This window comes from Perca fluviatilis, chromosome 16 (assembly GCF_010015445.1).
Source record: "Perca fluviatilis chromosome 16, GENO_Pfluv_1.0, whole genome shotgun sequence".
NCBI classification, from domain to species: Eukaryota; Metazoa; Chordata; class Actinopteri; order Perciformes; family Percidae; genus Perca; species Perca fluviatilis.
Genome location: NC_053127.1, coordinates 36161257 through 36185657, shown reverse-complemented (window position 1 = coordinate 36185657; position 24401 = coordinate 36161257). Strand labels below are relative to the sequence as shown.

General features: G+C 42.2%; 1 protein-coding gene across 3 annotated transcripts in view; it reads left to right on the top strand.

Annotated features, from left to right (window-relative positions):
• Positions 1 to 24401, top strand: part of LOC120575651 (CXADR-like membrane protein) — a 139420-nt gene that overhangs the window by 60576 nt on the left and 54443 nt on the right. The window contains exon 1 of one of the 3 annotated variants that reach the window (XM_039826479.1): positions 9058 to 9468. The exons of the other annotated variants lie outside the window; for them this stretch is intronic. Within the exon in view, the coding sequence (XP_039682413.1) occupies positions 9390 to 9468 (79 nt within the window). The 5' untranslated portion in view covers positions 9058 to 9389. Of the gene's footprint in view, positions 1 to 9057; positions 9469 to 24401 lie in introns of those variants that run through there. 3 annotated transcript variants of the gene reach the window in all.

Here is a 24401-nt window from a genome sequence, read left to right as displayed (position 1 = left end):
ACTGAAGACCTGAATCGCAATTTGGTCATTCATCTCACAAATTAATCTTGTTTAATGGTCCTACCAGTCCTAGTCAAAGTCATGTCTGGGAGTACTTGCTTTGGCTGGGTGCAAATTACAGGCTCAACTGATTCTGAGACTGCACTACTGGGAACATGTGAGTGTGCATCAGCTGGTGAGTCTGTGGGGAGCTGATCATCCAGGAATGATGACTGGCTCACATCACTGTCCTGGCCAGTACATACGTACATGACTGTCGTCGACAATATCATCCACATGAGGAGTATTCTCTACTGCATTGAATGAACTGTCATTGTCATCAGGGACATCATCCAGATGAAGGGTCCTCTCTACTGCGTTGGATGAACTGGGCAAGTCATCAACAACTTCATCAGGTCCAGCATTCTTTCCAGATTGCAAAATCCACTGCAATGTTTTTTCATCACTGTCAAGTAGGTCATGAGGCAGAGCATCACCATGATCACTTCCAGCACCAACTGACAGGGAATCAGACAGGTCAACATCATCATCCCTCAACAGGAAACTGACAGGAAGGAGTAGGTTCCGGTGAACTGTTTTTCTTACCGGTGACTGTGTCCTTTACGTGGTAGACATTGATTGCTGATCTTACTGACAACACTTTGTAAGCAATTGACTCCTATTTTTTATAGCCACCTGGTCAGAATGAACATGCTTTGGAAAGCCGTATATGTAGAAAATATCATTCCATAAGCGGTGAGCCACTTCTTTTGCTGACTGTTTCTTACAAGGAAAAGCAAAGGCCATCTTGGTGAAATGATCCATCGCTACGAGAACATCAACAGACTTGTGTTCTCCCTGCTCTGCTGTCCAGAAATCAATGCAAATCAATTCCATGGGCTCTGTTGTGTGAATGTTCTCCAGAGGAGCACGAACAAGAGGCTCCGGCGTCTTACCAACAACGCAACGCTGGCAGTTTCTGACATAGTGCACAATATCATGTGCCATGCCTGTCCAAAAAACCTGTGTCTGGCCAATGAGAGTGTACATGAGCATCCTTGGTGACCTGCGGCATTGTGTACGCCATGAAGCACTTGTTGTTTCAGACAATCTGGTACAATGAACTGGTAGAGCTTGTTCATATTGTGATCTCTTTTCACTTTAAATAGCATTCCATCTCGCAGTGTGAGTTTGTTCCAGTGCTTGAGCAGCTTGATTACACTACGAGGCTCCTTTGTATGCTCACATTTGTCAGGTCTGTTGTGTCTCTGGACATAGTAAACCACCTTACTCACGGTGCTGTCCTGCTCCTGCATAGTCAGATGGGTGCTTTTAGGCAGAGCAGTGGCACAATCCTTTCTCCAGATGAGGCACGACTCCCATCCCCATTACTCGGCTTGTCCCACCAGAGCAGTGTGCATCTAAGAGGGCAGAGATTTCCTGAGAGGTTAACTTGCCCTGGGAAGATGGGTGGGAGAGATCAGAGCTTGGGTCAACATTTATGCTCACAAGTTGACAGTTGTTTGTATATCTGAAAGCATCTTGAACTGTTTCATCCATCACACCATTCAGTTAATGGATGGATCATTCACTTGTTGTCACAAGGCGATAACTGACACTGAACTGGACAAAAGGCTCTCTGCTGAGTACATCTGCCACTATGTTTTTAGCTCCTGGCACATACATCAGATCGAAACTATAGGATGCCAGCTTCACTACCCAACGCTGTTCACATGCATCGAGTCTTGGTTTAAAAGCTGTAAAATGACGACCTTTCAACCAGTAATGGTATTTGTCACATACTGCCCATTTTAAGGCTAAAAACTCGAGCCTGTGCGCGGGGTAGTTCATCTGAGAACGTGAAAGCGTCTTGCTCGCAAAAGCCACTGGCCTCGCCATGTCACTGCCTCTGGGGATCTGTGAGAGTACTGCTCCCAACCCATCAAAATACGCATCCACAGCCAATATGAAACAAGTCATGCTTTAAGGTCTCAAATGTACATTTGCATTCCTCAGTCCAGTCTGATTGTGTGAGTTCAACATTTACAACTTTCTTTTTAGGCTGTCTCCCTCTCTTTTTGAAGCACTGCGTGTCTGGCTGGGAGATGAGCTTGAAGAAGGGCTTCGCCTTGGCTGAACAGCTCTCAATAAAATGTTGATAATACAAGACCATACCCAAAAATGACCAGATTTTCTTAGGACAAGGAGTGACGCCATCGGAGTCCATTAAATCAGACACCTGCACATCAGTAATGGCCTGCACTTTCTCAGGGTCAGTGCAAACTCCATCTTCACATATGATGTGGCCCAGAAATTTCACAGACCTTCTCAGAAAATTACATTTCTTTGGTGAGAGCTTCAAATTGTGATTCTTCACCCTGGAAAACACCATCTCCAGCCGGTCAAGTGCAAGCTGCTCTGTTGGAGCAAAGACCAAAAGATCGTCAAGATAACACAACAAACTGGTAAAGTTCTTGTCACCGAAAATCGACATCATCATCCGCATAAATGTAGTGGGACTGTTTGTGAGGCCTTGGGGCATGCGATTGTATTCGTGGAGTCCGAAAGGTGATGAGAATTCTGTATACCTTTTGTCTTCCTCATGTAGTGGCACATTGTAAAAGCCGGATGTCAGGTCCATAGTGGAGAAGAAAGCATTTCCACCTAAAGCAGCAAGTGCGTCTGACTGGTGTGGGAGAGGATGAGCATCCTTTACTGTCCTGGCGTTGAGCCATCTGAAATCATTACAGATCCTGGGGTCGCCAGTACTAAAGTAATAAAGGTGATGCATATTCACTGTTAGACTTTCTTATTATGCCACTCTCCTTCATGTCATTCAGGGCTGTCTGCAGCTTCTCATAGTGACTTGGTGGTATCCTGCGATAAGGTAGACGAAACAGCTTGTCATCAACCAGACGGATCCTGTGAACAAAATCTTTTGCCAGACCAAAATTCATCTTGTTCCTCAAGAATATAGACTCATGTGCTGTTATGATGTTGAGGAGTCTGTTCTTCCACTCAAGAGACACTTCACATGCACTTAGGTCTAAATTGTTCAATCCCAAGTCCCTCAGAATGTTGGTCAACTCCTCTTCTGACTTTAGAGGTTGCTCGGGGATGTGACAGGACTGAGCACCTGACTGGACGTTACACTGGACACTTTCAACCTCTGGGAAATCCTCTACTGCAATGCACAGGGATATATCCGCAATTTTTGCATTCCTTCTCAGTGTCACAGGGCGATCAGTGGGGTTTAACTAGTTTAACTGGAACTAAGCCATCACCAAATAGTGGTGTGATGACTCGGCCGACCAAGATCTGTTTAGGCATGGAGTTACACTGAGTGGGCTCTATGACTGCAGTACTACCCACAGACACCATGGCCTTGCTAGGGAGTTTACCCCAAACTAGATATTCACTCTGTGGCTGCAATGTTACACTTGTAAGTTTGGCTGTACCCACTTTGTCTGGCACAATATCACCTTTCCATCTTTCTGTATTAGAGAGCAACGACAAAAACTGAAAGGATTCATCCATCGCATCTCCACTTGGCATGGTCATCAACTTCCAGTAGCTCCGGTGGTCCTCAGTAAGGCCAACAGCAATTTGATGACATTGCTGCCAATAATCAGTTCTTCTGTCTGGCTTGGCACACCCAAAACAGGGATCATCATTTTACATCCATAAACAGAGACTGTGACATCCTATATCCCTCTGTGACCTCTGACAACGACAACATTATCTGCTGAAGTCTTTATCAAGTTAGGATTGGCTTTCAGCAGGTTAGCTTCAGCGGCTTCGCTTATGGTGCATGCCATAGAGCCGCTGTCAATCAGTGCTTTAAGCGTTGGGCCATTTTTGACAGACACAGGGGTATAGAACAGACTGTCAGTCATGGGGACATTCAATTCAATTCAATTCAATTTTATTTATAGTATCAAATCATAACATAAGTTATCTCGAGACACTTTACAGATAGAGTAGGTCTAGACCACACTCTATAATTTACAAAGCCCCAACAATTCCAACAATTCCAGTAATTCCCTCAAGAGCAAGCAGTGCGACAGTGGCGAGGAAAAACTCCCTCTTGGGAAGAAACCTCGGACAGACCCAGGCTCTTGGCAGGCGGTGTCTGACGAGCCGGTTGGGGGTGTGATGAACAGTGGCGATAGTAGTCACATTAATAATGGAACAGTGACTGGATGTAGCGGGAAACTGCAGGGCTCAGCAGGACGCAGCATGACATTGCAGGGCATCGCTGAGCTCAGCAGGGAGTGCAGCAGGACCACGGCGACAGCTGCAACCAGGATCTTGGTGCCAACGTTCTCCAAGGAAATACGCTGGGGGAAAAAAGCATAAGGACTCCGGGGAGTAAACTCCCCAGAAGCTAGGATTAGTAACAAGCATTTCTGGGATGGGCTGCACACAAATAGTAATAGTAACAGTAATAGAAACAGTAATAGAAAGGGAGAGGAGAGAGCAGCTCAGTGTGTCAAACATGCTGTAAGCATTGAAAAATAACAGTCTATAACAGGGCAATACTTTTATGTACCTCATATACAGACTCATAATCCTCAGTATCACAAATGGGAAATTAGATCTGCACTGCCCTCCCCCTCGCACAGATCCGTTAGTTTCCCTGATTAGATGGAGGTAAAGTAGCCCGTGGCACAGGACAGTTGCGTCGGGAATGGTCGGGTTGACTGGCACTGAAAACACAGGCGATGCTCATGGCAGTGGACTAGGGCAGAGTGAGCTCCATCAATTCTGGGGAGTCTGGCATTGTGTCGACCTGAGTTACATCATGCGTCATACGCATGAATTGCGCATCAAAACTTTCTCCAGCATGTTGATTACTCTCTCTAGATTGGCCTGGTCTGTAGATCCACACAACTGTGATCCAGAGTCATGGCAAGCGACAGAAGCTGCATTAACATCAACTTTGCAAACATTGGCCGCATCAGTCCTACCACAACATGTCCAGCCAGCAGGTTTGCAGCTGGACTCTGATTTATGGGCATTTAACACAGCTTGCACTTCATGGGCTAACCACTTGTCAATGGGCTAAGATTGAAAGGTCAGGGCCAAATCTTTACTGGGACAATGGTGGATGAACATGTGGGCAATCTCTGTTCCTGGGTTGTCAAACGATTTGCCTTGCTCCCTCAGACATTCAGAGGCTACATCTGCTGCTTTGTTTAGCCTCAACCATAAGGCTCGTCATTCTCATTAGGCAAAGTAGTGTAAAAGTCCGAGAGGGGAACTGGTGAGTACTGACTGCAACTGAAATGCTTACGAAGCAGACTGTAAACAGCATTGGGGCTGGTTTGGATGTCAGACTCACTGTTCCTAATCCAAAATTTGACTACATCTTTTGTTCTGCCCCACAGGTGAACAAGTACCTCCTCAACATGTTCGTCAGTATTCATGTTTCCCTTCTTAACAAAGGCCCTCATCAGGTCTTCCCACTCTTCAATGTCAACTGAGTCAGATCCTTCCCCTCTTTGACGTTTCTGTGTGTGACCAAATGAGCCTGGGATATATCCACAGTGTTGGAGGGTCGATTCAGAGTGTTACTGCCAGTATGCAGGTTGCTGCGTGTGTCTGACCCCAGGCTAGGTGGGTTAAGACGAGATATAATACTGTCGGCTATCTGTTCTCCAACCATTTGAGCAATAGAGCCTACTTGATCTAACAAGTCAGGGGTAACATGGTCAGTGTGTGGTGTTGAACTAGTGACTGGTTGCCTATGTGGGTTACGCATATCAGTAATGTCAGGGGAATCAGTCGAAAAGTCAACCCTATTCACCCCTAATGCAACGTTGCTACCAACAACAGGATTACCAAGAAAGGAATGGCAGGCAGACGTCCACTCACTCAATGGCACAGTCACGGCACCAATGTGACAGTCCTCTACGTGAAAGTCTCACTACGTTGTGTATATGGAGCTGCATCTGCAAATGGGGAAACCAGACTGAATCAGGATAGGCATGTCGACATCGCGGACAGAGACATAAACAGTCCTACACAACACACAGTAAGTCAGACAGAGACATAAACAGTCCTACACAACACACAGTAAGTCAGACAGAGACATAAACAGTCCTACACAACACACAGTAAGTCAGACAGAGACATAAACAGTCCTACACAACACACAGTAAGTCAGACAGAGACATAAACAGTCCTACACAGCCGGCTTGTGCACAATTCAGAATTGAATTGAGAATGTCTCCTAAATTCCAATTCAATTCTTGAATTTGAATTGATGTCAAAAACAGGATCTAGAATTACTATTTGAATTTGAATTAAAGGAAGCAGAATTGCAATTCAATAAAAATTCAAAGAAATTCATATACATAATTTAAGTGAAGTGTTTAACAATGAAGCTTTACAATATATGTCAGCTATGATTGCATTACATATTCTATAAACCATATTAGTTTGAACTACTTGTACAGATTACATTAACAGGAAATGTTTTCCTCCAGCAATGAATGTTAAAAGCTCTAGTCACAGAACAAATAGTTAAGTTTGATTTATTGTAAATGTAATTTTGTGGAACATGATGGAACATGACTCCATTTCCCAGAATGCTTTACTTTAACCAAGTATTTAAAATTGTTGCCAAACAATGTGAGGGGGACATTTGTTTGAAAGTATACGTGCACCTGCTCTACCCACTGATCCAACCCAGCCACCGATTTGTTTCTTTTGCTGCAGAGATTCAATACAAAAAATGAATGACCCATCTCAGAGTAGCTTTACAGAATGTACGGTTTATGAAAAAAAGGAGACAGAGACAGAATTTTCCTGGTACTCCTCTTCCTCTCCCTCGTGAAGGCATTTTTCTTATTTTCTGTGTTCATCTACAGTATATTGTTCAAATAGTTCCTCTTTTTTTGGGGGGATTGAAAGAACCTCAACACCTGGGTGTGTTTCCTAGAAGGGAATCAGCTGTTATTGATCTATTTGCATAACTTCAATCAGCTGTTTCTCAATAAATGCATGTATAAAATGCAGGGGATATATTTGTGTTTCAATATACAATATGATCAGCTGTTCACTTTGACTTTAGCCTATAAGTTAGGTTTAGGACATGTTGTTATCTGTTCTGACATACAGTGTGAAAGCATTTGTAAATTTGGCAGTAAAGATCCATTGTTTTGGTTTTGGTGGAGCTTGTGTGTAAAAGAAGTTCAAGCATTTTAAATTTGTGTTAACTGTATGCATTTTGTGTCAAAGCAACAAGAAATGTTTTAATTATATAACCTACACAGACAGATGTGCTAACTGTGTTAAGAGTTTAGGAAAGTTGTTAAAAGTATTGAAAAAAGTGTCATAGCGATCGTAAAAAACTGTAACAGAACCTATATACAACCTGTTACATCTGCTCTAGTGATGGCCAAATTAAAGTGATGGTTCGGAGTAATTTCACCCTAGGGTCCTTTGCACCATGATCTCGAGCCAAACCCCCCCCCAGAAGCTTTTTTCACCTGGGTCGAACATTGGGAGCGTTAGCGTAGCGTAGCGTTATCAGCTGAATAGCAAGCGCAGAGGCTAATGGATCGAAGTGTCTCTTAACATTACCCCACTAATAATGCCCGAAATGATACCAAACGTCTACAGTAGTACAAATAGGTTATGCACTCATAAAACGATGGATTGTAAAATTTGTAAGTACCCAGAAGTTTATGTAAATAACACTTGCCTGCTGGCTTCTGCTGTTGCTGCTGCTGCTGTCTACTCGCAGTAAGGGTGCTTAGGGACATCTACAAATTACAACACGAAGAGATGCAACAAAAATATTTATTAATTTAATGATTAAATAAGGTAATGTCTCCAAACTTACCTCAATTATTACTTGTCTCCTGTTAGTTATACTACAGCACTTACTTTAAAAAATAAGTTAAATTAAAAATATTTTTGTTGCATCTCTTTTGTATTGTTGTAATGTCCCTAAGCACTCGTCTTACACAGCAACAACAACAGCAGAGAGCAGAAGCCACGCGCGCAAGTTTTATTTACGTAACTTCTGTGTTAATGACTAAACTTTACAATCCATCGTTTATGAGTGCATAACCTATATATACTAGTGAACCTTTGGTATAATTTCGGGCAATTAGTGGGGTAATGTTAAAGACACTCGATCCATTAGCCTCTTAAGCTATTCAGCGACTGCTAGTACTCATACGTATCTCCTCCCAATGTTAGACCCAGGTGAAAAAAGCTTCTGGGGGGGTGTTTGGCTCGAGGTCATGGTGCAAAGGACCCTAGAGTGAAATTACTCCGAACCATCACTTTAAGCTTTGGGAAGCATTTTCAAGGAACTCAAGAAATGGCAGCTCAGTGTGCTTTCGACCCTTTGTTTAACAAAAAGCGCCATCTAGTGGGCTCAGAAAATAAAGACAATGCTTCACCAAGCTTCATTTGTCTAGTCTGCGCTGCTCTCTGATGCTCCGAAACAGACGTCAGAGGCAACAGAAACATCGCTGCATGTCAGTAGCTGGATTAAACACGGGGGAAACGCTGACTGCTAAACACTGTAAAGTTTTACTGTATTTCCCCGTGTTGTGGATTCCAACAGCGGGACGTACAACAGTCTGCCTAATTATGAGCTAAAACTAGCACTGGTCAGTAGTGCAGTAGTGGTAGTGTGTATCTGATGAGCAGGTGGCACCTTGTACGGCAGCCTCGGCCACAGCGTGTGAATGGTGAATGGTTCCTGTACTATGTAAAGGTGCTTTGAGTAGTCGTTAAGACTAGAAAAGCGCTATATAAAAAACAGTCCATTTAATTAAAACTGTTAAACCTTGTGGTGCGTTCACAATTTTTGTTAAATACCCTTTTCTCTTCTGTTTTTGTCTTTGAACAGCCATTTACTGGTGAAAGAAGTAATTCTTATTAAAAGTTATTGTTATTACATTTTCAATGATCATTTAAATCCCCCCCTTTTTTGTGCTGATCTTAAAATTGAGTGACTCAAAACGGTTTTCCAATCCGTGAGTATTATTTTGGTAAAATATCCGGCTGCACTGTGGTCTTCCTGTATGCGATTACCTGCCTGGCTTGACACATACCTTCCATATCGCGCAAGAAATAGAGGAGACGCTGAAACTATCGCTGCAGCGCACGGGCCAACGCGGACGCTACGCGCCCAGTGTGGCCAGACAGATTGGATAAAATGGGCGCCGAAATAAAAAAAATATCTGCGCTTCCTTCTATACATGACGCTTACGCTCTGCGGAGGATGTGAGCCTGGTTTGCATTGAGCGGCAAGAGAGAGGTGTGTGGGGCGGGGAACAGTGCCACATGAGTTGATTCTACTCTTCATTTACATGCACTAGTGTGCTGGAACCTCAGCAGAGACAGACTCCACGCTGGCTGTTGGATTTACCATTGAACTGGGCATGTTTGCAGAGCATGTACCCCGCATGTCGTCTTCACATGCTCGACTTCCCCCCCGCTGTCCCCCCTCCCTGCTGCAGAGTGAGTAACTCAGAGAGTCCTGGAGTAATAGTCCGTTTGTACTTGGAAGTCAGATTTTCCGAGGTCAATGTCGGAAACAGTCAGAAGCAGTACCCTGAGCTTAAAATCCAACATGGCTGCTTTGTGCATCAACAGTTGTGAAAGCTGTAGTTCAAAGGCATTGAACATGCATGCAAAAGAAGAATACATTATATGCGAAATTTGTTAAAAAAGAACCATTGAGTCTGCATTATCCGAAATAGTAAAAAGCAATATTTTTACACCCTTCTAGAACAACAAAAGCAAAATATGCAAGGAACCTGGAAAGTGCTAAACAAAATCATTAAAAAAACAAATAACAAACGGGAGTGTCAAAGTCATTTTATAAATGACAATGAAGACCTTATTAAAAATCCAAAGGAGATAGCAACCGAATTCAATGATTATTTTGTTAATGTGGGTTTCAACTTGGCAAAAGGCATTACTGATTTAAATAGTAACAACATAAAGAGTTGTGAATATATCAGCAGGAACCCTTCCTCTATATATGTGTCTGTAATTACCAAAAACGAAATACTGGAGATTGTGAATGGCTTTAAAAATAAAAGGTCAACGGATTGGAGTGACATAGATATGAAATTAGTTAAAAATATAATCTACTCAATACTAGAACCCCTGATTTATATCTTTAATTTGTCCTTTAAATCTGGTGTGTTTCCAGATCAGATGAAAATTGCAAAAATCATTCCAATTTATAAGATTGGTGATAATCATTTATATTCAAATTATAGACCAATTTCATTATTATCCCAATTTTCTAAAATACTGGAAAAACTTTTTCTGAAGAGGCTTGATAGCTTCATAGAAAAATTCAAGATATTAAGTGACGATCAGTACGGATTTAGGAGCGGCCGATCGACGTCCGTGGCAGTTATTAAATTAGTTGATTATATAGCGTCTGCATTAGATAAAAAGTATTTTACTTTGGGTGCTTTTGTTGATTTAAAAAAAGCCTTCGATACCATAGATCATAAGTTGTTAATGAACAAATTAGAGCAGTATGGCTTTAGAGGCCGTGCTTACTCATGGTTAGAAAGTTATCTTGATAACAGATACCAATGTGTACATTTTAAAGATCAGCATTCAGAAATGTGTAAAGTAACTTGTGGGGTGCCCCAGGGGTCTTTGATTGGTCCAAAGTTGTTTATTTTATATATTAACGATATATGTAAGGTATCCGATTTGTTAAAATGTGTTTTATTTGCAGACGACACAACATTGTATGTATCTGGGGAAAATCTTTATCAATTACTTGCTGATATGACCAGAGAACTATCCAGAAAAGCGATGGTTTGATCAAAATAAACTATCCTTTAATCTAAGTAAAACCAAATATATTATATTTAGTAATCGCCAAATTAAAACCAGCATGAGCTTAAAGATTGATGAGGTGGAACTAGAAAGGTTGAATGAAAAAATAAATTTCTTGGAATAATATTAGACCACAAATTATCATGGAAACCCCACATTGCTCATGTTCAATCAAAAATGTCCAAAACAATAGCTATATTACATAAAACCAAGTGTTTTTTGAACAGGCCATCTCTGTATATTCTGTATTGTTCTCTTATTGTTCCGTACTTTTCTTATTGTGTTGAAATATGGGGGCACGCCTACACCACAAATATAAAACCTATTTTTATTTTACAAAAAAAAGCCATAAGGATAGCCAATCATTCACTGTATAATGAACCGACAAACCCAATATTTTGCAAATTTAAAGCAATAAAAGTTTCAGATCTGGTCAGTCTGAATACTGCGGTCTTTATGTACAAAGTCTATAGGAAAATTTTGCCTGAAAACATATTGTCTTTGTTTCAAAAACGGGAACAGACATATAACCTAAGAGGAGAGAATATGTTTAAAAAACAAATGATTTGTGGAATGGTCTCACCGATGATCTTAAGAGGAGCAATTCCATTCATTATTTCAAAAAACAGTTTAAAACATCAATTTTTGTTAAATATATGGTGGCCTAAGAATAATTGTTTGTGATTAAGTGCATATGTCTGTAGGTATGTATGTAAGTATGTATGTATATCTGTATGTATATGAGTGTGTATATATATATATATATATATATATATATATATATATAGTATGTATACATGTATGTGTGTATGAATACACATGTTTACGCATGTATATTGTTTATGTTTAAATTCTGATGGGTAGATGTTGTTTTGTAAAATAGGGTAGGCGTAATAAGCCATGGCTTCAGCCTACACCTTTTCGGGTTACCACTCTTGTTTCTAATGAATTTGCTGTACATATTATGTTCTATGTTCAGTAACCGAATAAACATTCATTCATTCAAATAAAGGAATGTATAAGTGTGAGTGTGAAAAAGTGTAGTAACATACAGTTATTAGCACTTCTGTCATATTTGGGTCTCACTAAATCAGTTGTACACACAGCACTGTCCAACTTTTATCTGTGCTGTATGTTGCTGTGCTGATTGTATGCACAAAAACAGCGTAATGCGTTGTTATTAACCGGTATTGCTAACTATGGCTAACCTAGCTAGCTAACCCCCCCCCAATAAAAAATCTGACTTATAAATGGAGCGCATTCAACTTGGGTGTGACGTCATTCCCAGTCCTGAGGTAAATGGAACGTACTATTCTAGTGTGATGCAGGTGGAGGATGTCTGAAACAAAAAGAGCTTTCTAATCTTATTCCTTATGGACTTTTGGACATACTGTCTATATACAGTTTTAAGCATAGTTTAGAAAGAAACACCTATTCATCAAGGCTCATTATGTCAGCCTGTCATGTCATGGAAGACCCCCTGCCGCCGCTGTGTGACCCCTAACCCAGGGCCAGTTGTCGTTGGGTTGCGTGACACACTGTGACTCAATGTGCTGCACCGATGGCCAAACAGCAGTGCTGATGATTGCAGTGATGACGGTGATGGCAGTGTGGTGCTGACATGTCATGGCTGTCCTCATTAAAAGCTCACAGCTGGCTCTGCTGCCACATCCCATCATTACTGCAGATCAATAAAATACAATCTGAGGTTACAGAACACTAAACACATGTCCTTGATAGAGGTTCTGTTTGGTCCTGAATGTGGGATGTTTATCCTACAAATGTCTGATTTTGTTGAGTAATGTGATTCATGTAGACTTGATGGGTGACTATAAATTGTTGTAGTTCAGTTAGTTTTTTGGGCCACAGAGACAGTGCTTAGGTTCATAATGATAACAGATTATTACAGTGAAGAAAGTACTAAAAGTCCACTGTCAATCCTTGAGCTCAGTATGTTATAATCTTGCCATAATATAGTTATCAACTAAATCCCTGCACCCGACATTGTAGCTCGTGTTGGTGGCTATGAGAGCGCCTGACTCCTACTAACCCTAACCCTTGGCCAGGAGAACTGGCTGCTGTTTGGTAACTCCCGGAGTGCAAGCCAGTCTCACGGCAGTTTGTGAAATAGTCCAAATTTGAACTGCATCTTTCGTGTCAACACCATGTTTTTTTTCTCTCAGTCTGTCAGTTGGGACTGCAACAGGGAAGCCGTATGGCTTTGTATTTTTCAAACTATATCATATAATATAATATATAATATGATCAACATTTATTCAAGCGATCTTCCCATGGTTCTTATTTCTTTATTTTAATGTAATTGTTAATGTAATTTAGCTTTATCGCTTTGTTATTGATATTTTTAGGACTTAAATCAACGAGATGTTATCGTTTTTATTTCTTTGTTTTAATGTTATCAGTTCTATCTTATTACCTGAAATATTACAGTATGCTGTAAAACAAGACTCTACAAGCGTACCACATTCAGCTTATATCCCACAATTCAATGTGGTCATTCATATCATAGAATTGGACAGCAATCAGGCAGTTCTGTAATGTCAATATCGCTTCAATTTACATAGTTAACGAGTGATTTTGTCACCAGCAACTGTTGGACTAGTTGGACCCATAAATAGTGAAGTATAAAGTAGAAGAAAATGAAAATACTCAATTAAAAGAAGGCTACCTTACAATTGTATTTAAGTACAGTATAGTAACTTTCCACTGCTGCTAAAAATGTGATGCTAATATTTATGTGTAGCAATCGTTAATTGTTAATCCTACGTTAACTCCCGATATGTTTATCTGTCAGTTGCTCGGACACACTGCTGTCCGCGCTGACGTACCGTTACCTGTTGGGACACAGATGTTGTCCGTACCGTTACCTGTTGGGACACAGATGTTGTCCGTACCGTTACCTGTTGGGACACAGATGTTGTCCGTACCGTCTCTGGTTCTGGCTCTGACCACGGGAACAGTGATGGGACAGAACCTCGCTTTAACGTAATAATGTAATAACTCCTGAAAATAAAACAAATGTAAAATCTGTCCCTGCAGTCATCTCAACCATTGAATTCCAGCAACAGGAAATAACCCTCACAGACTTTTTTTTCTGTGCTGAAATGTTTCGCGGTGTTGGGAAACAACATCTTAATTTTGGGTTAAAAAGCCAACGTAACTTGGGTTACTGAGATTGTAATGGGTATAATATTACCAAAATTGTATTAGTAATGCATTACAGCATTGCTGTGTTACAGCAAAAAGGAATACATTATTAATTGTGTTACTTTTGTAATGCTTTACTCCCAACACTGGTCACTAACGGGCAAAAACAAACGCAGAATGGAGCTGCTCCGGTGAGCAAGCGGAACTGTGTGTTAAATGTAAGGCAGCAGATATGGCAGGCCAGTTCCAGAACAAAATGACATTTGCCCGGTTTATAGTTCTGCTATTACATGCATGTTACACATGCATGTGTTCCTACATCCCGGCTCTGATGTCAAATCAAACTTCTGTGGTGCCTGGCACATAGTGACATTTCTGAGGTGTCTGGCACATCTCTGCATCCATGAGGAAGCCCTGTGCAAGCTTTTCCAAATGAATAGAAATTTAGGCATTAGGGTGCGTCTGGAATTGGTGGGGATGCACTAATACTCATAGTAATAGTGGAAATACTACTAGAATATTGTACTCAAGGAAAAGTACTGTTACTTTAAAGAAATTTAAGGTTTTTTTGGCGGGGGGGCGGGGCATAGTGGAACAATATCAGCAACAATGTCAGCTGCAGCCCCCTCACTCTGACATCTCTCCATTAGTGCAGTGCTTATCATCTTTTTTCAATAATATAAATTTTTTTGTCAGCCAAGTACCCCCTGACCAGCCCCAAACATTTGAGATGGAAATAAAGCCTATGACTACGATGTAGTGATGTGCCATCAGTGTGAGATTTATTAAACATTGTAAATGAAAAACATTTGCAAAAAATCAACAATGTAATAACTGATCATGCAGTTCAAGTACCCCTTGACTGGGCCTGAACATGTTTGATAAATAAAACTTATATAAATTATATATATATATATATATATGTGTGTGTGTGTGTGTGTGTGTGTGTGTGTGTGTGTGTGTGTGTGTGTATAACATTTTAGCTCAAAAACACTTGTAATAATAAACAACAAACTAAGTTGCACTTCTAATTTAGTGTGAACCATGTGCTTGTGCTTCACTGAGGATCTTGGTCCCCCTCGGTGGCAGCAGTGATCAGACTTCTTTCCAGGCCCAGTCTGTTTCTCTGCTTTGTTTTGATCACAGTCATTGCAGAGAATGAGGCCTCACACAAATATGTGGATCCAAAGGGCAGTAGCTGCTGCAAAGCTTTTTCTCCAAACACACCCAAAACTGCGTTAGAGTGGAGTTTTCATATTTCATCTGTAGGCCATAGTCAGATGACACATCCAAGAGTTTTTCCTGGTGACAGAGAGGGAGCTTGTTTCTGCTTTCTTCTGACAAAAGAAATTGAAGAAACTGAGCGGTGCAGATTTCTCCTTCATGGCAGGAAAGTATGAGTTAAAACTCACAATCAGGTTGGCCAAATGTTCTTCTATGATGGACGTCACTGGTGCTCTGTCCACATCTTCCCTGGAGAGGAAAGCATCCACCTGAGAAAAGCAGCCCGTTTCCACAACTCTAGGAAAGCACATCGCTATCGCCACATGAGTGACATGTTTGTTTGGCTTCTTTCACGGTAACCGGTGTATGATGAAGGCATGTTGGTTGGGTGAAATTAGCAAGCTAACGTTAGCTAACAAGCCAGTAGCGGGCCATTCGGTTGCTCCGCTCCGACTGTAGGGAGACTTCTTTGCTGAGAGAACCGATGACAACCCAGGAGAGGCACAGTCCAGTCAGCCATCTCCCGGTACCGCTGTCTTCCTGGTGGGGAGTGACGCAGAGGGACCGTAGGCTCTGTTTGGTTCTGCCGCTGCTGGCTAGAGCAAACGCTGTTAATTGTGGGTATCATAGCAATGGGATCCAGTTTCCCTTGCGTTGTTGAATGATTTAGAGATTACCACTGCCTACCGGTATGGGGAGTTATTTCATTGCACGCATGTGTAAACGTATGTGGTAGTGGCAGTCGGCTGTAGTCTGTGTTCCAGTGGTAATTTTTGGCCCAGACAAAGGCGGACGAGAGGCGACGCCACAGATGGCCGTCGTCGTTGGCAGCCATCATCTTCCGTCCGCCCACCAGCGTCCGTCGGCTTGTCAGGGCCTTAACAGGGCTCTACAGTGCGACCCTTTCACTCGCATTTGTGACTGAAAATAGATGTGTGCAAACTGTAAAATGTATTTAGGAGCACATGTGCGTTTAGTACATTTAGTTTTACATGGTTGTCTTTCTGTTTTTACTAGAGCACATACAGCGTGTCTCAGAATGGCTGCTCTTGGCCCGTCATTATATTATCTTGCAGCAAGCCTGCTGCGAGCGTGGCCTGTGTGGTGTTTTGAAAAGTAACCACAGTTGCAATCGCTGTATCGGCATTGCTATCCCTGTTAACTGAACAAGTAGCAGAGCACGTTACAGAGGCGACGTCACCCCCTGTACAGGTAAAGCCATCTACACATTATCTGCACGGTTGAGAAGAGGAAACGCTGCCCTTGGCGTCGCGCACCGCTCGGAATTGATGCCGAGCGCTGCGTTTAAAGCTCATATTATTTCAACTCTGATTTTTCAAGCCGCAACTAAAACCAGAAGCAACGACATATTTTTACAGTTTGTCTCTGTGCTCTGTGCCCTACTTCGCAGTTTTTACTCTGATCATATGTAGGCGGTTTCACAGCGACTGTAACTGTATTTAACATGTAGGCTACTTTACATTTCACATGCATGCCGAACCGTGGGAGTGATCTGTTACACTACGTCTGTATATTCAGTGTACTGATCAGTAGAAAATGTATTACACTTGATAACATTTTGTATTTATAACACTTGTTGTAAAAAATGTATCACTGTGCACCAACAGTAATAGCAGTTACCTTATGTAAGTCAATCTATTAGCTGACTGGAGTGAATTCTCCAAAGGTCTGTCTGGATTTAGTGGGACATTTGTTGTATAATGACAATAAATGAACCTTGAACCATGTACAGTTTAAAGTATAAATTATTACATAAATATTAAATAAATACAGTTTGAAGCAGAAATAATCAAAAACCTAGTTTAGGCTACTTTTTCTATTCAAATAAATGAAATCCCTTTGCTTGTGAATGTCTCCTCGTATTCCTTTTATGAAAGAAAAACAAATCATTTGATATATTTTCATTGCACCCCTAAAATTCTTTATGCGTTCCTACATTTTTCTACTTAGGAGCACATGTGCTCCTTGGGAAAAAAGTTAGCGTTGAGCCCTGCATAAGTTGAACACACCATTTCACACTGGTCTCTTAGTCGAGCATAAACATGTATGGCAAGTCATAAATCACACAGTATGCTGTTACCAGAGACGGTTTCTGTCGGCGGTCTTATTTTACATCCATGACCGTCACAGTGCAAAGGGAAGGCAGAGCGCAGCGGAGCTCTACACCTGGCCGGAGCTGCTTCTCTTGGCCGAATAGAGTAGAGCTTCACCGAGCTGCTCACTCACTTCCTGCTGCTGACGGTCCAAGAGCATTGGTCCAAGAGCAGCACTGTCCATATAGCATCGGGGCTAACTGGTGCCGGTCCAAGGACAGAGCTAGTCCTAAGACAAAGTGGCAGCAGATCCAGGCGACAGGGAGGCCTTCCACCTTACCTTCAGCCTGGCGGGCTAGCGCTTATCTCGGTAGTTTCATATGCACGGTCCAATAACATAAGGACTATTTATTTTCCAACCTCATACAAACACATTTTGTTCAAAAGTATTATCACTGTACATTTAAACACTACAAAGTTATGTTTTAACTTCGGTGCAAGCCGCTTTAGCGCTGAGGCTTCCGAGGCTTCTGTCTATGGCTAATTAACGTTAGGTAGTTAACATGCTAATAATGCTCACAAATGTAAAAAAATATAGTAGAATTTCACTCACCGAGAGAACTGGAGCATAGACTTCTTGGGAGGGTACGTTAGTAAAATTAAACCCATAGCAAGCCATATTATGTGTTGGATATATGCTTGAAAATTGTCTGAAAGGCAAAAACACAGTCGGGAGGTCAAGTGCAGTGAGTTGGATTAGCTTTAGCTGAACTGACGGGGACACCAAGCAGAGCTGCAGCGTAGGGCTGGCCTCGTCTACTACTGGCACCTGTCAATCAACGTGACCACGTCCTTAATTATGCAGAACTTTAAGCCTGAATATAACTTAATCTGATTCTGAGTTATAAAAAAATTCACTCCCCCCACCCTCCCCCCAGAGATGTCCTGAAGGGTAAACTATAGAGACCAGAACAGTTTTTTGCACCAGGCTGTATACATGTTTAATTCTGCTGAAAGTTGGGATATTTTTAACATGGGGGGTCTATGGAAATTGTCTTACAGTACTTCTGGAGCCATCCTCAAGCACCACTCGATGGACTGCAGTTTTTGACACTTCCGCATGTGCATCGCTGCTCTGCACGGGAAGTTGCCCCTTGGTTTTCCCCTACACTGTCACAAACAAATCGTGGCATTATTCCAAAATGACTAAAAGGAGATGTTACAATCCTTATATAGAACAGCAGTGGAGCTGCAGCCACTTCTACAACCTAACACAGCCCTCTGCAAGCTTTCACTGCAATGCTTAACATCTCACGTCAGGTTGGATCCATGCAACAGGCCTTTGTGTTGCATGTCAGAGATATAGAATATCAGTTCAGGGCTGTACATGAGGTGTGCCCACAACTACTGCCAAATTCACTTTTGCTAGTTGGACGGCGGTAAAAACGGTCCGTGCGCCGGGCACCTGGTTCTAAAGGGTTGTACTTCGTGCCTTGATTAATTCATAGGTGTGTTTTGGGTGTAACATGCAATAAACCAATCAGAGATCATCTCCCATTCCCTTTAAAAGCCAGGCGCGTTTGGACCTTGGAGCATTTCTGTTATGATGGAGGATTTGCACCCTAATATTATACCGTTTGTGTGCTGCTGCGAGTCCCTGTGTGTGTAACAAGCAAAGTGTGCACGCTGTGCATAAGCCTAGGCGCATTTTACTAACTTGCTGTTAAAATAACAATGAAATGCTGCGCAGGTGCATTTGCTATGACGTGGGCGCTGGACGGGAAACTGACAACTGTGTTGGTCTTAAACTAGCACAGACACATCGGGCTTTGTGCTGCGCTGCGCCGGGTGCAAGATAGGGCCCTGAGAATCTAAAAGCATCCCGAGCTGACAATTTGACAAACACAATATGGATTGTTTTTCCTACTTTTTTCAGATTCAACTTTGACACAAAATTGTGAGTTTAGTAGAGCCCTAACCTGGATCAGTGCTGCTGACGTGTTTATTGGTCTTAATGAAATCCTTAACGGATTGCAAAATCTTGTCAATTTAGTTCGAACAGAAAATTATCACGTGACCACTCGTATGAAGATGTTGACCATGTTGCACCGCAATTAGCATGTGGAATATTTCACATGAAAAATATCCAACCACTATATGTACTCCACAGTGACCCCACCTTCTGGTTGCAGTAGCTGGCAGTTAGCAGCCCATGGAGCAGAAGAAACTTTACTATCAGCCTCACTTCCTCTGCTCGACACTTTCTTCTGTCAGGCTGTTGCAACTATCCAAGGAGCACTGAATTGGCGTGCTTGACAGCTCATTAGGTATCTCTGGTGGATGTTTGACCCTTTTAGGGTATTTGGCCCCTGGTCTGACCTCAGGAATGTGCTGTAAACAGCCCAGCGCCTGCTGCCTGTCACTGACAGCCTGCAGACGGAGGCTGTTGGCAGACAGATTGAAATGTTTCAGATGTTTTGCACTGACAAAATAAGGCCAATTTATGAAATGCATTTATGAGATTTACGTTGTGAATGTGTTACATTCCATTTTGTGAAAACTAAACAAAGCCTCTCTCATCCGTTTTAATTAGCACCATACGTTTAAATCATAAATTGTAAGACTGTTTCCCCTCATAAAGATTGACCTACCCTACTCTCCTCTGGAGCATCTAACATATCTATCTACTCTCACGTCATTGCAGTGAACGGTGTGATTGTTAGAAAATGTGTTGTCCTTGTGTGTCTCATTGAACCTTTGGAACACTGTGAACTGCTTTGTTCATTTGTTCTCCGAGCTTGCCGCTGCTTTCAGAGGTCGGGCCAGTACATGATAAGATACGAGAGATATAATCTCCCCTGAAAAACTATGATGATGATAAGATTGCTACTCAGACTCTAATCCAGCACTAACGGACCCCTGTGCACTGGGAGGTATGTCTGGTATGCATGGGTACTGTCACATTAATGACCTCTGAACCCACTGGCTGTCCACCTATCACATGGCACTCCCGGCCCGACTGGTTTTCTGCTTATCCTGCACTGTGATTTGTTGATACTGTTTCCAGTTGACACTGCAGGGACTACCAAAAAGATGTGGAACAGTTTGGCACTCGTCACGTCCCAAGTGAGTAGTTGGTAATTGTTTATGGTGGTTATGCAGCTGAATACATTGTTTGTGATAGAATAAATAGAGGAAACGGTTTCACAGCTTTCTCTTCTCTCTCCTCACAAGTCCAACTGATGGATCATACTGATGGGATTCTCCTCTGGTGTGTTTTGTAATGCCCTCCCTTTCTCCCCACCCATTGATCTCCCTATTCAGTCCTCACTCGCCCCACCCTCTCATTCATTGAATATTCATGCCAGGTTCCCAGTCTACCCTCATTGTGCATAAGCAGAGCAGTTTAAACATTTCTACTATTTTTCTTCTTTCTCTTTTGCATATTATGCGCCTTTACTTTTTTTGATTATTAGGTTGACAGTGCACAGTTAAAATGGAACGAATCGAAGGTTTCCTGAACCAAAGTGACATGAAGCCATGCTTTAGTTATCTGTCATCTTACAACATTGACATTTGAAATAGAAATGCCATTGTATTTGAGTCTATCTTATCCCATGTGCTGATCCCACCTCAAATAGTCTTTATTTTCATCAATCTTTTTTGGCACTGTACACTTTCCTCTCCTCTTAAATTCTATAGAAAGCCATGAGATACTTTACTCCCTGGTGCTGAAAGGAAATCCATTTACTTTGAACTCCAAAGTGTTGCCTCCAGCTAAAATGGCTAATGTATTGATTACATTCCAAGTGCTATAATACCCTAAGTGCTTGGATAGCACAGGGAAGTCCCTCCCCTCACCAGAGATGAATGGAAATAGATCAGGTATGCATTTTAATCAGGAGGAAGTGAGCAAGGAAAAAAGGAAAAGGGGATATTAAGTTGAAAAGAGCTAATGGTGGAACTAATTTGGATATTAGAACTGTTAAGATAAGGTAAGATAAGATAGACTTTATAAATCCTACACTGGGGAAATTAGCTTATTAGTATAAACATGTACAATCCTTCACTGTTATTCAGCATTCTTTCTCCACTCTCAGAATCAGAATCAGCTTTATTTGCCAGGTATGAGGACACATACGAGGAATTTTGCTTTGGATTATCTTTAGTTTTGACAAATGCATCACTGTTTCGCTTTCATGGCGTCGTTTCAGCTTATCTGCTTCCAGTTCCAATAGTTAAATACGGCTCTAGACAAAAATGCTCTCAGTTTCTCTTCTGTTGATAGATATGTCTCGTTAGGTATTGACAAGTATGTCTGCTGTGTGATGTAACTCCAAATGAACATAGAAAGTCTTGAAAACTGTTTCTGGCTCTTCTGCGCTTTGAACACATCGGTGCTAATGCACGTCCACACACACTGTCAGCCCATGTCTTCCACCTTTCTTTCACTCGTGCACACAGACTAATTGATGATGAGGTTTTGGCACAGTGTCACGGCACATTCGTTTCCTATTGGGAAGAGAAGACCCCATGACGAGAAGCCTGGAGGAGAACACCAACAGAAGAAGCCCAGTGAGAGTGGAGCAGAGTGCCATCTGCAGTCAGGTAGTTCAGGTCCACCCTCAGGTCGCAATCCCACTCCAAAGTCAGAGCTACGATGCTTCTGGTGTCGCAGGTTGGTCTGTATATGTTTAAAGTCTTGCCCTTTGGTATGAAAACTGCACCTGCCACATTTCAGCGCCTAATGAATATTTCGGGATGAATACGTAGGACAGATAAGGAAGCTATTTGAATTTCTGAAGCAGGCTGGCCCGAAGATGACCTTGGCCAAGTATGAGTTTGGTAAGGGTCAAGTGACTTACCTTGGACATCAGGTGGGTTGTGAAGCTGTGCTTCCATGAATGGCAGACGTCCAAGCTATTCTAGATTTCCCTCTGTAGAATAGAATGTCCGGAGGCACTCGCTCAGGCCAAAGCCATGTTGTCTAGGGCTCCAGTACTCCGAGCTTCAGATCCGTCTCCCGTTTCAGCTCGCAGTTGATGCTTGTGACGTGGGAGTGGGGAGCATAAAAAGATTTTTGGATAGTCACCATGGAAACATTAATTGTTCATGTGCCAGGGGCTGGGAAAATTGGCATATCCAATGGATTGGGGGAAGGGGGGGCAACAATGGGGGGCAATCATATTTCGGGGGCGGTGCCACCCCGTGCCCCCCTTTTAGTCCTGCCCCCTGCTTCTATGAAAAGCTTAAAGAAACACAAGCAGGCCTATCCAACTATCGAGAAGGAGGCCCTAGCTTTGGGTCTAGCGGTAAAGCATTTTAAAAATGTATGTTGCCAGCGGTGAGAAGGTTGTGGTATACTCTGACCACAACCCTTTGGTTTTCCTGGCTTGATTCCGAAATGCCAGGGTGTTTTGGCGGGGGCTGGAGTTCCAACCATATAACTTGGAGATCAGGCATGGGACAGGCAAAGACAATAGCTGTTTTTTTGTCCAGGGGTTAAGGAAAGTTGCTCAGAAATGAGAGAATCAGAAATGACTTGAGTCTTACTAAGGAGACAGGGGTTGATGAATTTCAATCCTTTTTGAGGTTTTCTCCTGCAGTATTAAGTAGGCTTAATGTATTTTATCGTAAATGAAGAAATGTGATGTGAAAAAAAACTTGTAGAGAGATGTTAGTCTACTGTCAAGTTGAGTTTTGTAAATGGGAGGGAGGAATGTCACGGCACGACTGCTCCAATTGGTCGCCAGGCTGATGTGGGTGTGGCTTACCTGTGTGACAGAGCTTACAGAGCGGAAATGAAGGAGACTGAGGAGGACAGTTGAGGAGGGATACATGTGCTGCTCAGTGGCGTGACGTTTCTTTTCCTTTTCCCCAACAAGTTGTGTTATTGTTTTGTCTGTATTTTAAATATTTTAATTTAAAACAAATGAACTGACACTGAAGCATCGGGGATAACTGGTGCCGGTCCAAGGACAGAGCTAGTCCTAAGACAAAGTGGCAGCAGAGCCAGGCGACAGGGAGGCCTTCCACCTTACCTTCAGCCTGGCGGGCTAGCGCTTATCTCGGTAGTTTCATATGCATGGGCAAACCAAACTTTGGAAGCCCTAGACGTAACAATACTACCAATTGTTTCCCAGGGCTGTGGTTATGTCGTGAAACATTGTTTCAACCTGCTTTAGGTGGTGAAATGTGAAAGAGAGCCAAATGTGGGGAAGTACATGAAGTGACGGGAGAGAAGAGAGAGTTGGTTGGGTGTTGGAAGTCTTCCTGTGCCAACTTACAGTATTTATGTGTGCGTGTTGCCTGCATACAGCAGTATCTACAGGACAGTTAGTGCACCAGTCAGTTTGTGTAGTACGACAATGGAACAAGAAAGGAGTCCATCAGGTTTACAATGATTGTCTTCTTAGTCCGTCCCTCCAGGATTTCACGGCCTTGCTTTTTTTAGATTGTTGTGGCCCAAAATGCCTGATTTTACAGCAGCATTTGTAAAAAAATTGCAATGTCTTATGTATTTTTGTTGTGATGAAATTGCAGGAGACCGTGAAAATTTAAGAAAAAGTTGTGATTTTTCTTTTTTATCTCTTTTTAGTCATTGTCTAATTACCATCGCATCTCTGGTTTCTTCTGCTTCTCCTGCATGTGTGAATAACTGTGTGTGTGTGTGTGTTTGTGTGTGTGTGTGTGTGTGTGTGTGTGTGTGTTTGAGTTGCGGGGAGAACTGAGCAGCAGCCCCGCCCGCTGCAGAGAGCAGACAGGATTGAAACAGCAGCAGCTTTTAGCGACTTTAGAGTAACAAATTGTTACAGCGTACTTTGATGTTAAACAGTATACAGTATACAGGTTAGCAGGACGGTCTGAAATGTTTTGCCCACAATTGCTATTCTTAAATCCTTACCACTAGTTTGGCAAAATAAGCTCACCTCCTTCCAGAAGCCAGTAACATCCTTACCAAGGAGCTTTTCAGCCATAGAGTCCGCTTATACTTCTTGCTCATGTTTGTTGACGTAACCAAGTACATATTTATAACTAGCATTAGTACGCTTTTTGAGTTGCAGGACAGGCCCCTCTCTGGGCCTGCATGCCTGGACCCAGGCCTTAAAAACATTCTTAGCTTCAGCATGATGAACTGCC